At 40.3% G+C, this 17,813-nt stretch overlaps 1 protein-coding gene across 3 annotated transcripts in view; it reads left to right on the top strand.

The window, feature by feature from the left end:
• MPPED2 (metallophosphoesterase domain containing 2) overlaps nucleotides 1-17,813 on the top strand; it is a 108,737-nt gene that overhangs the window by 31,970 nt on the left and 58,954 nt on the right. For all 3 annotated transcript variants that reach the window (XM_056355035.1, XM_056355036.1, XM_056355037.1), the window contains exon 3: nucleotides 6,275-6,456. In XM_056355035.1, coding sequence (XP_056211010.1) covers nucleotides 6,275-6,456 — 182 coding nt within the window. The remainder of the gene's footprint in view (nucleotides 1-6,274; nucleotides 6,457-17,813) is intronic.

Here is a 17,813-nt window from a genome sequence, read left to right as displayed (position 1 = left end):
TTTTGGCTTTGAGTCTGGGCGTGTATGAAGTGTCCGTGTTCATGTCAGCCTGATCAACTAAACTCAATGGCGCTACATTTTGAGACAATGTTTTGAGCTGAAGATTTTAAATTCAGATGTTACATTCTTATTTCAAAATGTAGACACATTTACAGTTTGATTTTGATATAGACCTCCTGGTCTGTGGCATTACAAACTTTCTGAAATTATGAAGTTGGTCTAATAGTCCTGAGATTTTTTTAAAAAATGAGAAAAATTGCACATCTTTTATTTTCATTCCGTTTCTTGAATGTCTGCAGGGCATACAGATGCTTTTCATGCATTTTTCTTGAACAGAGAGGCTTATTGATGTATGTTGACAAAAATAATTAACCCACAGGTCTCACATGATTGCCCAATGCCAGGACTTGGGACTGGCTCTAAGAGAAATAACAACTATCACAAGACAACAAAGCTCTGAGATTTAGCTACTGTTACAAATACTTTAAGTACTGTAGCAAGTAGTTTCCACAGAAATTCCCCTTCTTCCCTTCTCCTGAACTTCCCATGTCAGGGGGAGCATGTGTAGAGACAGAGCTATGAGTTCAAAGAAAGAAAAAGCTGAAGATATATTGAAAAAAATATGATACTATATTGCTTTTGTTTTCCAGTTGCAACAAAATTACCTTTTGTTGCTTTAGCTGGGGAGGGGGAACTAACAGCACTTAGAAACAAGCTTTTTTATGAGTTTTTGCAGAAAATGTTTGTATTTTAATCCTAAAATAAATATACCAAGCTAACTGGTTCTTTGAAAAGGTTTGGTTTACAAATTTTGAGAATAGGAGTAGCAGGAAGAGTATGAAGATTCTGCAAGAGGAAGCTAAACTGTGTAAATAAATAAAACACAGTATTCGTAGCAAGTATGAGTAGGTGTTTTTTTAAAAGCTAGTAAAATAGATAGGGTTTTAATCTATTAACTATTCTATATAGCATGTCTCCAAATGACTCCCAAAACAGTAGAGTAAGTACAACAACACACGGATTTTATGTGCTACACAGACTTGAAGTCTGTGCTTAAATGGATTTATAATGAATAGTAATTTAAATGTCATAAAAAACAAACCCACAAATTCAGTCACAGATCTAACCCAATGGAGAAATTATTAAGAGATGAAAAGGCATCATATGATGTGGCACAGTCTGGGAAGGACGGGGGCCGTAGGTCATGGGACTGTTTGTGCATCTGGTGGGCCTGGGAAGGAGTAAAATCCCGTCCGTGGTGGTCTCTGCTGACTGCCGACTTGCTCACCTGTAGCAAAGCCAACAGAACCAGCTTAAAAAGTAGTGGCCTGTAAGCAGTTATAGTGCTGGTTTGAGCTGAAGGGTTTGGGGCAGCGGGAGGGATTTTTAGCATCTGTAAATGTTTTCTGCAGCCTAGGTGCCACATTAATCTGTGTGATTTATTCAATGTTAGGAACTGGAAATTCTTCCTGGCTTAATGTTTAAGATTTTTATTCCATCTTCTTGGATGAATTGGTTTCTTGGGAATTGTTCTGTAAGAGGGGATTTGGGGTCTGCATATCTCAAAGCTCAGGAGAGCGGGGAGGTTGGAAGGCTGTGGGTTCAGCTCTCTAAGCACAGGCATTCCCGAGGACCGGCTAACCCAGCCAGAGCCCTGTGTTTTCAGCATTTGAACTCAACCATGCAGAATTATCGTTTGCAATCAAAACTTTTAGCTCTTTCAGAAAAATGGTGCTTGTGTCTTTTCTGAATTTTCTTTGAAAACAGGGTCCTGGTGTAATTCTGCCTGCAGCTCTGTTTCTTGGAGGGCTGCACTGCCCTTGCTGTCTCAGAGGTGCTTTCTAATGCTGCTGATTTATAAGACATAATTGTGAGGAACTAGCATAAGCTTGGGCTGAAATACACAGCTCATGTGTCTGTTCCATAGCGTGACATCCTAAATCAAGTCCTTTGCGTCCATGCATGTGAAAGGCCCAATGTTTTCCTTCTCTGTGAATTTCTGAATTCAGCCCCCCCACCTCACTGTCAAAAGCCCCCTTGATGACTTCTGCATTGCTTATTGTCACTTATTTACTAAATCTCTGATTTTAAAGCATAAAGCCATGATGAAATTTACTGTCCAGTAGATGAGGACAGCATGGAACTCCCAAGTCCACATGTTCCCCGGGAGCAGCACCACTGGGATGTCAGCAGCCCGGCTGTGCACGCAGCATCCGCAAGGCAAGGAAGGGGCAGCACTGGGTTTGCTTGCTTACATGGCCCCGCTGTCTTGGAAGTGCCATGGTAACCGTGGTTTTGGAGGAAGATACTGATTAGTGATAGCTGAGCAAGCCACATTGGAGCCTGGGTTTTGTTGTCATTTGGTTCGGCTGCAGCAGCGTGTGAGGGACTGTAAATATGAGGTTTGTACCTGAGTGAGTCTTCCTCTAAATGAGAACAACCGATGGTAAGGGCAGTTTAGTAAAGCCAAGTAATTATTGGATAAACAAGGTCCTTATAGAAGTCTATGATGATTACATTATCCCCTCTGATTCCTAAACCCTTGTCATAAGTGCATTAAATATGACAGATCTTACATTACCGTCATGAATTTAGAAAGCAGTCATTGCTCAACGGCTTTAGGGGATTACATTCTGTCTTTTATAAACTTTGGGAAAAACGCCTAGTTTTCTAAGTTGTAAGATCTCTTAGGATAGATAAGTACCTATTAACAGCTGTCTGTAAAGGAAGTCAGATGCTCAACATCATTTACTAACTTACGGCAAAAAAAATTCTCATTCGTTTTGATACTTGGCTGTTTTGTTAGGTTGTTTTCCATTTCCTGATTTCTGTATTAATCCTAACGTATGAACACTTGGCTGTTTTGTTAGGTTGTTTTCCATTTCCTGATTTCTGTATTAATCCTATCGTAAGAACAGCTAAATTATTCTGGCATCTTTTTGTGACCATGCTTTCCCAAGTGCAGTGATCAAGTAATCTGTCAAGTGTTTCAGCCTGCCAGCTCAAGACTGAAAAAATAAAGTATTGGTGGTGATGGAGACTGTCCAGGTTAGCTGGATGCACTGTTTGGAGCAAATGGTAAAGGATATGTTGAATCTCTTAGGCATGTGCTCTGATTGAGCAGAGACTGTTGGTGGCTGAAATTACTATTTTAATCTCCTGTTGAACTGCAGTGAGGGTCAGGCGCATAACTATGACAGAGCTTTCGGAAATGTTGGTTTGTAAGCTGCAGGTGTTGGGCTGTGAGGTGAGCAGACCACCAGCAGAAGGGGTGGCGTTGGCAGCCCAGGTGGAAGCCTGCTAGCGAGCAGTGTGTCACCGAAAGCTGTGAAAGGGTGGTAGTGCCTGGCCTCCTGCGGCAGCTCATCTCACGGGTTCAGAGGCCAATCCTCTCATGATGTAGTAAAAAAGAAAAATCTCGCATTACTGTTTGCTGTACTGTAGCTCTGGATGAAAAGAAAACTTGAGCCTTTAGGACTGGCAATAACACCACTTTTATTAAGTTTCTATTGAAGGACTGTTTTGAGTAGGATAAATTGATGGGCTGAACACAATAACCTTCAGTATCTCACTTTCAAGTACTTAGTGGGCAAGCACTACTGAATAAGAGAAGAAATTAAGCGAAGATTTAGAAAAAAGGTTACTTGGCAACATTGTAGTGTTTGTAAAGAGGAGAAAGAAGGGTCAGGAACTTAATGTATTTCGATTATAGAATTTTCTGTAAATCAGTCATGGCATGAATAGAAAAATCCTGAACCAAATTTTGGTGTTATGCTCCTATAGGGGTTGCCTAAAGCAAAACAGGGGTTGTCGGGAAGCTGCAGAGAATAGCAAAAGCGTAACTGCTGTGTATGGACAGTATTGGACTACCAGGATGCAGGCAGTGGTGGTCCATATCTTGAGCAGAGGCCACCTGAATAAGGTATGTGGTAGTGATGGAAGTTGGTGTTGGGTTTTGTGTTGTCTGGAGCAAACGTACTTGGAAGTGTTGACATGGAGACCCCCGTGTTTACTGTGTGACATACTATTGAAGAAGTTTCTGCTTACCTTCGAGTAATTGGGAGGAAAACACCAAACACAAAAGCGGTCTATAATTACAGTTCTGCCCAGCTTGCCAGTGTGATTTCAATGGGTAAATTAATTTTCCTCTGTAATAATAACCTTCTTAATATCTGACCCTTGCAAAGACTAAGAATCCATTGATTGTGGGACGTCAGATTTTTGCAGTGGGTTCCTGTAGTGGTAACCAGTTGTATGGCTCAACTAATTGTACCTGGTGCTTTGGGTGGAATAGGAGATGCAATACCAAAACCAGTTATCTACCAAACTTCCTCTCCAAACCAATCCAGCCTGCAGTAAAACCTGCTTTTAAAGTAAAGGCCATATTAAAGTCCACATTTTTTAAAGCCTGAATTTCTCAGATTAATTCAGTGGACTGTGGCAGCCAGGTATACCAATGTGGTATATTTATGGTAAATACAGTTGGACTGGACGTGCTTAAATTATGGTACCTGGGAAAGTGCAGTCTAACAAATAGTGTCTTTCCCCCTTCCCCCATGTGAAAATTTTAGCTGTTATTAAACATTGTACCAAATACAAAAGACTTAGTAAAATCTTGTTAGTAAGTGCGTTCATGTGGACATTTTCCCATTGGAAACCAGTACGTACCCGTACAGTGTTTGATTTCTTGAACCACTGTAAACTCCCCACTGTTGGGAGCTGAATTGCTCCTTGGAGGATGCTTTTGGTCTTTCTCACCTGTGCAGGGAGCTACAGTTCAAGACACTTGTGGAAGTTTTTACACATTTCAAAATATAATAAATACTAATGTAGTTTACTAAAAATAGTAAATACAGTCCAGTAAATAAAGGAATACTTCAAAAGTCTCCATGTGCCTAGGATTTGTGTTTTATTTTCTATTGCTAATCATACGTCGCATTACAGCTGTGGGGATTTAAGAAAAACAGATTTACAGTGATGTGTGCCAGTTATTTTTCTTTTCATTCAGGATGGGGAGCAAAACTAATAAAACCTGTTTAATATCTCTTTTTACTGTCAGACACTGATTTTTGGATGTTGTGTCAGTTTGTCCCAATAAGTCTTAGAACAGCATTATTTTGGGTGCTTTAGAATACTCAGAGCTCGGTTTCACTGCTCGCATGATTTGAGATATAAGTGAAGTATTACTCTGACATAACTCCTAAACACCCCAAAAGTTCTAGCTGAAGCTAAGCTCTAACAATGATCAAAGTGGCACATCGGTGGAATGGGTTGAAGTTTTGTGGAGTTGGGATGGGGTTTAATCTGTATGCTGTGCTATTCAAATCTTGAGTTAAATTGAGCAAATCGAATTATGGTAAATCTCTGCAGAGAAATAATTGCTATTCCAAAACAGGCGATGGATTGCTTTTTGGAGTTTAAGTTACTCTGTTGCACATTAGAACTTCTGACCCGCTAAGCATGTGTAAAGCACTTCTCTTCCCTGTTATTTTTCTCTATTCTGCTTATTTTTTTTTTTAAAAAGACACCTCAAAACCAAACTTCTGTGATGGGTTGCATATAGTTAACAAGATCACATTAACAAACGTAGGTTGCAAATAACCAACTGAACTACATTTTAAACATCATTGATAATAGAAAAAAAATGTTTTATCTATGGTTCCTTAGTACTCTGCTGTATCAGTTCCTGACTTTATAGATTTTGGGAAGATGAGCTCAGGACGTTGTATGAGGGTAAGAAGTTGTCATTAGTCTCAGTTCTGCAATTTCCAGGCTTCATCAAAGCACTCCTGAATGTACCTGTTTGTGTGTAAACAAATATTCCTGCTGGAATCTGTAGGATTTCCTATGCCCTCGAACAAAATCAGCTGCTGAGCTGCTCAGCTCAAGTGAGAGCCTGTTGCTGGCCCACCTGCGAGACCTGTTGTACCTGTTCATGTGTAAAGTAAAGGGTGGAAAAATATATCTGAATTCAAAGTCTCACATGTCAGTTTTTCCCAATGTTTAAATTAACTTTAATATCAGAAACCGGCCATATCTTCTGTATTTTTTAATCTTCCCTTCTTGCCAGGTAAGTTTTTAAGAAGCACTGTGATTCCTTCTGGATTTTTGGCTGTGTTGCTTTACAGAATCGTTTCTTCCAGCATGGTGTGTGTAAATGGATGTGTGTGTGCATGCACGCTTTGTAGAGATAGCTCTGTGTTGATATCTGAAATAATAGATGTGAGGGTTTTAACCTTGTAACTGTTACGAGATCTTTATGTGTCTGCTTTAGGGTCGACCCTATCCCATATGACACTCCAAAACCAGCGGGCCACACGCGATTTGTCTGCGTCTCAGACACACACTCCAGAACAGATGGCATCCAGATGCCTTATGGGGACATCCTTCTCCACACAGGCGATTTCACCGAACTGGGACTGCCCTCAGAGGTTAAGAAGTTTAATGACTGGTTAGGTAAGGAATTACTGCGTTTTGGTGACCCCAGTTAACCTCTCCTGTCCAAGTGTCAGTCACTGCCTCCTAATTGAATTAGAGCACTTGAAAATCCCTTCCCCCCCTCCCCCCCCCTGCTTACTTCACTTGTCCTCATGTGATGTGCTGTTTCTAGCCTCAGTGTGATTCTGTTAATTAAGACAAATTTGGAGACTTTGCTGTATTTCTGCATTACCTTGGGGGAAAAAGATTCTGTCATTCCACAGCAAGGACTGTGTAGCCTTACGTGTGTGCTGAGGGGGTGGTGGCACCTGGTAGGAATGTATGCGGTGTCCCATTAGTTGACACTGTGGGGTTTTATATCCACAGCCAAAACTATTGCTCGCTGTATTTTGGGTTTACCATAATTTAAAGCAGTGCTGAAAGCTACAACATATTTGGGAATGGTGGAAGTCCTTCTTCCCACAATACAGGATGGCAAAATCAATAATGATGTTTGGAAGGAGAGAATTTTTTGGGGGTGGTCTTCACACGATTGCCCCTTTGCGTTAGGGTACTGGCATTTTAACTTCGGACACACTCAATGCCTTTTGGGTAGAAGACGTTTCACATTCTGCTGTATTTGATAGCAGTGCCTTGATAGCATATCGCTACATTTGAGGGCAATTAAATTGCAACAGCAGAAGGCTAAAATGAAGGAGGGGGATTTAGATACAAGGAATGTATCTAAATGTGCAGGATGCTCCTGTTATAAATGCCACTGGTAGGCTGGCTGCGTACTGCCATGTCACCATGTGCACTAGAAATGCTCAGAGGTGAAGGTGACTCATGCAACTGATCTTCAAGAAACGTTACAATGAATTTACAGCATTATATGAAAACCTTTGAAAGCGTAGCTTTGTCCTCGGGCTTTACCTCCCTCAGTGTACTGTCTCTTGCCTGCTGTATGATGGCCACATCTCTACATGCCTTTAATAGCATCGTTTTATTCCATTGGAGTTCCGTGGCTGACCCTTCAAGAGATAAGTAAAGAACATTTGGATTTACAAAAGGAATTTTTAAATAGAAGAGCTTCTACGTTTTCAGTCTTTTCACCCTCCTTTGCATTTTCTCCATACTGTTCTTTTTATCTTCCTTCTGACCTCCTCTGATTTCTACAGCCCAATTTTAAAGAACATTTTCATCCTTTTTATTGCTGTGCATGTGGGATTGGGGCTTTCAGATACTGCCATATTACTGTAATTTAGTTTTATCATTCTTATTTCTAGAAAGCAGCACTAGATTTTATGGGCTCAAAGCTGTCCTTTTTCTCGGAATGTAATCGCAGGACCGGGAAGTAAGAAGCGGTAGCAGAAGTAGGTGGGTTGGTACATAGGTTGGGGGAAGAGACACAGACAACTTCCTCAACTTTGGAGCATTCTTTGTGATAACCTGTAAATGTCAGTGTTGCGAAGGAGGAGGAACAAGCAAGGTAAGGGCAGTGGGAGGCTGTGCAGTGGTGGGCGGTGTGGTCCTCCAGTGCTGCAGTCCTTGGAGGGAAGCCTGGGCAGCACGGCTGTTCAGTGAGGTTCTGTTAGTACCGATGCCAGGCAGCTCCACAAAAAGAATTGCCTTCTGGAGAGCGCAGACCTCCAAAGTCTACCCTGAACGCGCTGCTGAGAGCAGTGCCTGGCTAGCCAAGTTCCTCTTTGGACTTTGAGTCATTTCAAAGTATTGCTTTGATACAGCCAGAGTCCATGCCCAGTGCTTGGCACTTGAAAATGCTAACTCAGTGCTGCAGAAAGCCAAAACAAGCAAGCTGCTCGTGTGTTTTCACCCTTTCATGTGGTGATCTTATAGTATTGGCAGCCACTTGGCATTCCTTGTATCTAAGAGGTGTTTCATGATGATGTTACTTTATCACATAGATCCTGGGTTTAACATTTGCAACAGAAGAATTCTAACCCTTTGAAATAGGGTTTTTTCCAGCCTCAGTAATTTACCTTGGGGCTTTCTTATAGCATATATATAGTTCTTGTAGAAGTCAGTATGGTATTTATCTGAGAAAGCAGATTTTGCATTCTTTGGCAGTGTCATTGAAACTGGAAGCTTTGATTGTGTGAGGACCTACTGGCTTTGGCCTCAGGCTTTCATATTTCAGACACAGAGAAAACTTCTTTTGTTATTTCCTTTCCCCCCCCCTTTTTTTTTTTTGTTTTCTTTCTGTTCTTTCTGTCTCTCTTTTTTTCTTTCTTTCTTTTTTTTTTTTTTTTTACATGCACAGAATCCACTTGCATTTTCATCTATATGACAATACCAGTTATTAGGTTTCTGGTATAAGGTGAGGCAGAAAATTGATTCCCCTGTGGAATCTGGCGGCATTGGTGTCCTCATCTGGAATTGTAATACTATGAGTCAGGCCTGCCCTTTTGCCACTTTGTTTTATGCTCCTCTCTGCAAAATGGGAGTAACTGCATTTTACTGTTGACTGTGTATATTGTGAAGATTAATACGTTCAAGATTGTGAGGTGATGACATGTAATAGTTTAAAAGATACATACCAGTGGGAGGCAGCTTCTTTCCATCATAGTTGGTAAGAACCTTATTCCAAAGCAATGGGCTGAGATCTCCCATCAGATGCAGTGTTGCTTTTATAGAAAGGGGTTTTCATATCTTTGTGTGCATAGTTTTCTCCACTGGTAGTTGTGTTGTGAAGCAGTAATGGAGACAAGGCATCTGTATCGTTTATACCATGAGGGAGAGAAGCAAGATCAAAGCTCGGCTTCATTCTACAGCTTATTTTACGTACCCTGTGGTAAAAACCCCAGAGCCTTATCTCCACTAGGATTATATAATGGGATAACTAAAACACAATAACTGTCCGTAATTTTCTTGGCAGTAAAGCCAAGGGAAAAGTTCAAAGATGATCATTCTGAACGCCTGCCTGGCTGTACTGCCCTGGGTGTTACATATGCCAGTCAGACAGGACAGAGAGCACTTCTGTCAATCCTGCAATTTTTTATTTCTTGGGTCTTGCATCCCTTTGCAGCTCTTCAGGTATCTCACTTGAGCAAAATGTCTTGTCCATCCATTTCATTAACACTCATCCTTCCTTGTCTCGGCAGCCCAGTTGTAAAATATGCTTTCCACATGCTCCTTCCCGCTCCTCTCTCTCAGCCTTTCCTGCAACTTTTACTAGTTCTTATGCTTTTTTCCCTTTAGCTGATAAATTTTCATTATTGGTTTTGCATGAAAGTCTTCTGGTCTTATACATTGAATAACCTCTGTGGTCACTTAGTGATTACATATGCTGGCTGAGGTAATTTATTCACTTTGTTTTGGTGTGAACATGTCCCTTGGGTCTTGTAACTGCTGTAATCACTTGACCTTGGTGACTGTTAAATGCTTTAAACACAGTTATTTTAAATTTATAATTGTTTTCATTAAAAATCTCTTATAGTAACTTAACTGACCTTGCAGTAAACACAGCATTATGTGCTGAGGAAGAATTAAGATGTTATTCTATGCCTAATACATTTCTTACTGAATGTTTCAACATACTGTTATTGTCACCGTTCATATTTTTCCCATCCGTTCTCATTCAGTCATATATGTGAAATGAAATATAGGAATATCTAATTATAGCTCTGTCTTCATAGTGCAATGTTTCCATCCCTGTGTCATGGGAAGTGATTGACTAACTTGTAAGAACTGAAGAGAATGCAAAGATAAATTCAAGCAGACAAATCTTTAATGAGTGACGGTCTGTTTATTGTGCTCAGTTAGTATGGGCCTGATTATGCACATCCTTACTTGTGTGAATAATTTGCATCTGGTTTAGTCATTTTTCTCAAATAGCCAGTTTTGTTCATTTTTTATCCAGTGGTTATCTCTTAACTTTATTCATTTTTTTTTGTTGGTTTTTTTATTTTCTCCCCAGTGGAAAATTTTTAATATAAGGCATATTGCTGGACGAGCTAGGCAAAATGCTGCAGTGGTAGATACGAATAAATCCAGTAAGTGAAATTACTGCTGGTTAATGTCTGTGGAGCTGAAGTGGAATTTGGCTAGGTGTTTTCTGAGTTGTTCTGGGATTTAGCAACTTGACTGTTCCATATTTTTTTTTCCTCTTTCATGTCTTTTTTTTTTTAATGCATTTTTCTTAATTTCTGTGGGATAACAACTTGAGGAACTTTGTGAATGGTTTAGTGGACTAATACATATGGTTTTGTACTGAAATAAATATTTTTTTACCTGTAATATGTGCTTGCCTTTAGTATAAACCTTGTTGATTGAGCTAAAATAAAAATTCAGCTTCTTTTCTGTGGTGTAGTTCATCATGTTACTTGAAGTGAAAAGAAAGGTTTTCTTGTTATGCTCTGCATATATGGATGTGGTCGGTCCTCAGAAACGTATTGTCAGCCCTTTCCAAGTTCACTTTTGTGTGAATGTCAAGTTATTGAAAATAGCAGCTTCAGCTTGGAACTGCTGGCTGGTACATGGAATGGATGTCGGAATGGGAAGAGCCTTGGAATTGTGCTGTTGCTCTCAGAGATATGGACAGACAGTTGGTTCCAGCCTACACTTAGATTTCTGCATTAGTACTGTAGAAACTTGAAATTATATTCAAAACTGTAAGCCAGACACCTGCCAAAATAGTGTTTGACCTTGAAGATAGTGTAATTTAATCTGAAAAAAAAAAAAAGTACTGTAAAAAAATAGTTTAATAGTAAGATCAAGCTCTTATCACTGTTTAAAAATTCTGGTTCACATTCCTTGTGTATCCTTTCTCAGTCTCTCTGGGCTGGCTCAGTTATTCCCTCATTTTATCTACCCTTCTTTTCTCTTCTCCGGACATACTTCATTTAGGGTTTTGTATGAGTGTGCTCCTTCTGCTAACGTACACTGAAAACTCTTTCATTGTGGTGAAGAATTTTTTTTGGGAACTTCTGCTCTGTAAAAGTATATTTCTGATATGAATCATTTTAGCATCTGACAGGATGCTTTTTTATAAAAACAAAGCAGTAAGCTCTAAATTTCTCCAAATTCAGAGAGCTCAGAGTACTCTGAACTAATTTAGAACCAGAAGGAAGCTTATGAATATTTTAAAGTAAAATTATGGCAATAAAAACAAATCTCTTCCTATTTTTATAAATTGATTTATTTCTGATTTGTGTTTTTACCATCTGGAGCATATTTTGAACCCTATATTGCTCTACTTGTTATAGCTAGAATGAATAATTGACTAAACATGAAATACCATTTTGATGAACAAAACTCTTAGCACTTGAGAAAAAATTGCATTCATTGTGAGCGCAGGAAAATGCTGAGGTAGCTTTAATCCTGTAAGTGTGTATGGGTTTTGCACAGCTGTTCTGGGAGAGAGGGAAGCAACTCCCAGGAAAATCTATTAGTCTAATTTTGAAAACAGCTATGTCTTCTGTGGGTGGCTCTGGTGAGACGCTTCTTCAGGTTTCAGACACTGGAATGGGATACACGTACTTCAGTAAGAGGTTGAGCTGGCTGCTGAAGGCAGTTGCCTCTTCTGTTGGTGTTGTTGTTCTGTTATCCTTCTGATACCATTAGGAATTCCGTGTGATTTGCAGGATCCACACCATGTTGGCTGCCTGTTTCAGAGATGCTTGGAACTGGAGAATTAACGGAGACCTAAAGGTGCCACTGGCAAGCCTGTACACACAGTGCAATTTCATCTAACGCGCCCCCCCCCCCCCCCCCCCCCCCCCAAGATTTATAAGATGAAATCTAGAGTCTTCAAATTTTCTTGGTTTGGTGCTTTTTTTTATATGTTTAGTTATCTGGGTTATGTATCTCACTCTGTCTTTATTGAAAAGTTTAAAAAAGTTTCTACCAAGTTAGGTTTAATTGCAGTATCACTACTTAAGAATAGTTCCTTCTGCTTTTGTTCTGAGTAGAACTGTGTTTAATGTCGCAGTTAACTTCTCATTTGTACTTGGTTTTAAATTCCCGTATGGCTTGACTAAATCAATCATCAGTGTTCAGCTTTTATTTGTATACAGCTTTTTTAGATACATTAAAACTAATTTTAGGGTTGGTTTTTTTTCCTCAGAGGAATAGAAAAATAGTTTGAATGCTACATTTTTATTGTATTTATAAAATAGTGGGAAAATACAGCCATGTGGATTTTTGGTAATAAGCTGAACAGTGTTTACTTGATGTAGCAATCTACAGTGAAATGTGAAAACAAAAGTGAAAAAAAAAATGCAAAATGCTACTTTTGATCTATCGTTGTAATAGCTGCTGCTTCATACTTATCGCCTGCTCTGAGTCAGATACTAGGTGCTTTGTAGAAAACAGAACCCTAGAAGTAGAACTTGAAAGGTAAACCAGCAGAAATTGTATGGAAATGAGTGTCAAGATAGTAGAATTTCCACGGACTAAAGTGAAATACGTGCATGAGGAGCAGTATAAGTTTATTCATATCTGATCAAGCTGTTTCTTGTTTTGCTCTTGTTATTCCTGGCAACTTTCATAAAGAAATTTCACAAGGAACTGTTTTTACTATCTGTTAATGGCGTACAGATAAACTTTGAATTGTTTGGTTGTTTTTTTAAACTGTAATCACTAACTTTTTACTAGAGATGCAGTGTAAAATCCATTATGCAAGTTGTATACTACCTGCCGTGGTCAGTCAGACCAAACATTAAGGTGTGATTTGACAGCCGTTAAAAAACTTGGCTCAGGTGAAATGTGCTTTCAAAGAGAATAATGTTCTGGATTGAGTGTCTCTTTATAACATACTCATTTAGTAATTTTCAGTGAAAGAAAGGAGCTAGTGAGCATGGAAAGTATTGCACAATTACTGGATGGGACTTTGAATCACAAGAATTGCTCAGTCATTTCTTGGATCTGCTTCCCTGGACCGCTGTTGTCTTAAAAGAGGAAGATGATCAGGTTTCAAATAATAAACCATAACCAATACAAATTTATAAAACAACCAAAATTATTCTTCCTTTCAATTCCCCCTTTCCTGCAAATACACTTTAAAACAGAACAGAGATTTACGGTTGCTGTATTGACCAGTCATGAAATAAGTAATGCCACCCAAATCGAAAGTTTTATAGACATTGTCATCAGATTCTTCCTCCAGCATCGCGGCTGCAGCCATGTGTCATAATACGAGAATGATTTTAATGGAAAGCAGTCAAAGTATGTGTTCTTTGTACACCATTGATTTATTTTGCCACATACAAATTTAATGTTGCATCAAAACTACAAAGTGCAAAAATCTCTTTACTAAATTTTCACATCACGCACACCATATTAGCAATATCTAATTAAAATAAGAAGTCTTTCTGTTAGTAGAGCATCACATTCCTGCTTAGAAAGAACAATGGTTTCGGGGTAGAGGAGTCGCTTTGAGCAGAGAGGTTGGGGCTGGAGGAAGAAAGCACTGCAGATTTTAGTATAATGTGTAGTGTTCAAAGAAATTTTATTTCATCATAAAGATTAGCAGGCTGTGTAATTCAATTTAAAGCTGGTTGGCAGTGTCCTGTCTATTACAAAGCCTTTTTTTTTTTTTAATCAGTGCTGGGTTTTTTTGTGTTGTATGTGACTACAGAACCTTGTGGAGAGCAGGAATGATCTTTGAGTTTTGTGCTTCCCACCCCCCTTCCTCTTCTCAGTTCTGCATGTTCAGAAATGTGTGAGATTACCTTGAACCGAGCTACAAAACAGTATCTGTGTGAAATGCCATCCTGCATTCTTTTGGCTTGTGTAAAATGGTAATTTTTTTGCGGCCAAACAGCCACTGAGAGTGAAAATCTGCTAAAACTCTGAGATTGGGGGGGTTGAATCAAGCTTAAAACTCAAATGTTAGCATTTATTCACACTGTTGTGGACATTACTATGCTGTAGAATAGCAACATGCAGCAATTTATGTTAATGCAAGACTGGCAGACCTTTATCTTACAGTAATTGCCTGCACTAGGGGGTTAATAAATGTTCCAAGAATTACTGCCCTTTTTTTTTTTTTTTTTTTTTTTTTTACAAAAAAGATTGTTGCTTCTTGCTGGCTATAAGCAGCTTGCGTAGCTTAATTAACCCTGTTGTTGCAGTGAGCTGAAGCCAAGTACTTGAGCTCGGGCAAATTCTGCATACATTTTATGTATCGGGACACAATGTCTTGGCACAAAAGGGCTGTGAAAGAAAGACCCTGTGTAACTCCACCTCTCACATCCACCCCCGTCATGCCTGTTAGAAGAGCTTGAAATCTTCATTGACTATCTTTAGGGAGTATATTGATTTCAGAGAACGGGTGTTACATTTGTAGGCACTTTGGTACCACTGGTGAGGAGGAAGAGAAACCTCTTCTCCCAGAGCTAAAGGAATCTGTGTTTTTCTTTGTCCTGCTTTGTCACCCTGCGCAGGACAGTGTGAATAACGGTGCTTGCTCCATCAAGTGGGTTACCAGATCCACGGGCATCAGCACCTCTGGGTAAAGCCCAGCACAGGGCTGGAGGACCCACTGTGCTGCCACGTCCCATGGCACTGGGCTGGTCTCAGCACTGGGTGCTGGCACATGGTGGCCCTTCCCGGCTTTGGGAGCAGCGGTCCTCATTACTTGCGGTGGCTGCGAGGTTCAGGTCACTGCAGCACCGCACTTCACTGAGCTGGGCTGCTCTCCTCTCATCCCGGACGCCAGCTGTGAGGGGACGGCTACCAAACCCGTGCTTGCTATTGATGGTACATTTAGCAGAGGAGGAACAAAGCGGCACAACAGGGGATAGCAATGTAGGGAGGAAAGCATGAAGATGCAAAGCCAACACAGAAGAGAACAAAATAACATCAAACTGGGGGAGGGACGGAGGCTACAAAGAAAAGGGAGACAAATGAGAGCGCAGGGACATAAAATAGTGGAGGTTCACCTGCTTTTCCCAGAGCTTCATTCCTTCCCAAAGTAATAAAATTAAGAAATGAGAGCTCGGGAACACTCTGCGCTTTGAATTTCCTGTAACTGTTGATAAGTGAACCTTAAAGACCTCAGAATTATGTACATCTTTTCTAATGAACCAGAAGCTTTAGTATTACAGGCCAGGCTGGGTATGGGAGTGCAATTGCTCCTTTTCCCCTGAATGTTGCCATTAAATTTTTTAGTGTAATCGGCTGACATGGAGGGTTTTAGTTTAAAACAGAGCTGCAAATGATAAAAAATGAGCTGTACTTTAGTTTTACCTGAGCTGCCCTCCCCCAGGCCTTACTCTCTAGCCCCCCGCTCCCTGAGCAGCATTTGGCATTTGCCTTCGCTGCTGAGGGGTGAGCAGGGAAGCTGCAAGGCAACCATGAAATTTCCCACTTTTTTTTATGCAGGAGATGTCTCCTGAGTGTTGTGAGGAAGTAGTTTGTTGCTTCTCCTGTCCTCTGTCCCTGCTTCAAGCTTCAGTGGTTGCTGGGAATAAAACAAAGTCGCTGTAGCCATACTTCTGGTGCTGAGGGTAAAGGCCCCGGAGTAACGTCCCCTCATAAAACCCCAGGCGAGGCAATTCCCAGAGTAGTTCTGGAGCGAAAGCCATTCGCCATTTGCACTCTCCTGGTTGTAAATTCTCGATTTGCACTCTCCTGGTTGTAAATTCTCGTTGTGTGCCATTAGCTGGCGTGTGGCAGGCAGGGAGGGAATTGTGGAGCCAGGATGGCCGAGGGGCTGCCCTGTCGTGGCACTGCCCCTGGGGACAGGGAAGGAAGAGCCATGGATCTGGTGACCTGGTGACCGACAGCTCTGGCTAGCTGTGTTAAAGTGGGTCCTGGCGTTTGGGTGAGTTACTAGAGAGTGTACAGTTATAGTGGAAGCAATATAGCCGTTCATAAACAAATGCTTCCATGAAGCCAGCTGTAAAAACAATGATGCTTGCCTCTGAGGTGAAAGGGCAAAACCTTAGCAGAAAGGAGGATAAATAAGAAATAAATTGTTACCTTGGTGTAAGTGACTGAAATAACTGTTCTCTTAGTGCTTGGTCTTAATGACCAGCTCTGATTAACTAGAGTTGTTGCTTTATTCAGCAAAGCTCGAGGCCTGCATATCATGCCCTTTTACAGCAGTTTTTTCATTCCTTTTTTTTTTTTTTTTTTAAAGTCTAGAAATGATGGCTAAAATGGGTATGTCAAGAGAGACCCTACTCTGCAGAAAGCACACTAGGTAAAAAAATAGGGAATGCTGCATGCCCTAACACTTGATGGTAATGTCTCACATTACAGAGAAATACTTATTTATGTACCAAAATCCTTGGTGTACTTCTGTATGCAAAAAAAGTACAGACTCTGCATCGTACAGATTTTGCAGCGCCTTGTGAAAACGCTACTGTAAATCAGGTGCACAGATACAAGTGCCATAAATCTTTCATATCCATTTAACTTGATTCAAAAACATTTCACTACCTTAGTACATTATGTGCTTACTATTATCCTTATTAAGAAGCAGAGACAGCTGCAGCAGAGGGCCAATGTACTTGTAACAGGGATAGGAAAGGTAAGAGTTTCACCTGAATTCCATCACAAATAAAGCACGCAAACTCTATATTGCAGAACGGAGTCTACCTTACACATGGTATTTTTCATTGATCTGTTCTTTGGAAGGACAATTAGGAGGCATTTCAGCACATAGGTTTGTCCACTGGAATCCAAAGAGCGGTGCCTTGGGTTTTTAAAGAAACTTCAGTCTGAACTGTCTGTTGTGAGGTCCCGATGCTGTAACATAATTTGGCAATTGAAATTCTGCAAAGCCAGGAGAAGAGGGGAGGTGGCAACAAATAGTAGCAGGAGTGAGACTTGGAACTCAGAAATCGCTGGCACCACTTTCCATCATTATCCCTCTAGACCTTTATCAGGCTGAAAGTTTCCTTCTGCTGGTTTTTTTTTAGTGGTTGGGGTTGCTATATGTGCTTAAATTTATAAGGAAGGTATTTGAGGCTATGTGTCATTCTGCTCAGGCAATTCTAAATGGCTAGGAAAAAAAAAACCCAACGCTGCATAAGAGGAATTCAGTTCCTTGTAATAACATGATACAGCTGGGGCGATTTGGTTGTCTCCTTTAGTAGCTAAGAAACCTCTGTGGGCTGGGTTATTAAAAGGAATTTCCTTACAGGGCTCAGGAGATTCCTGGTATCCAAGTTCATCTTGAAAGACTATAATGGAATGTTTAGGTTTATTTAGAATAATAAATTCAAATGTGGCATTAGAAAAATAATACTGGAGGTTCATAAAAGCCTGCCTGAATATTTTTAGTTCACTGTAATTTCTGTTTGCATTCTCTGTGTACTTTATTTTTTTATTCTCTGTAAAAATTTCATGCAAAGACTGTGGGGGTAGCTCTGAGATAGAGTACACAGTGCTTTCAGATGGATGTTGGGCTGCTTCTAGAAGGGGAG

This window comes from Falco biarmicus, chromosome 10 (assembly GCF_023638135.1).
Source record: "Falco biarmicus isolate bFalBia1 chromosome 10, bFalBia1.pri, whole genome shotgun sequence".
NCBI lineage: Eukaryota > Metazoa > Chordata > Aves > Falconiformes > Falconidae > Falco > Falco biarmicus.
The sequence above is the reverse complement of the archived record's forward strand: the minus strand, read 5'-3'. Positions and strand labels throughout refer to the sequence as shown.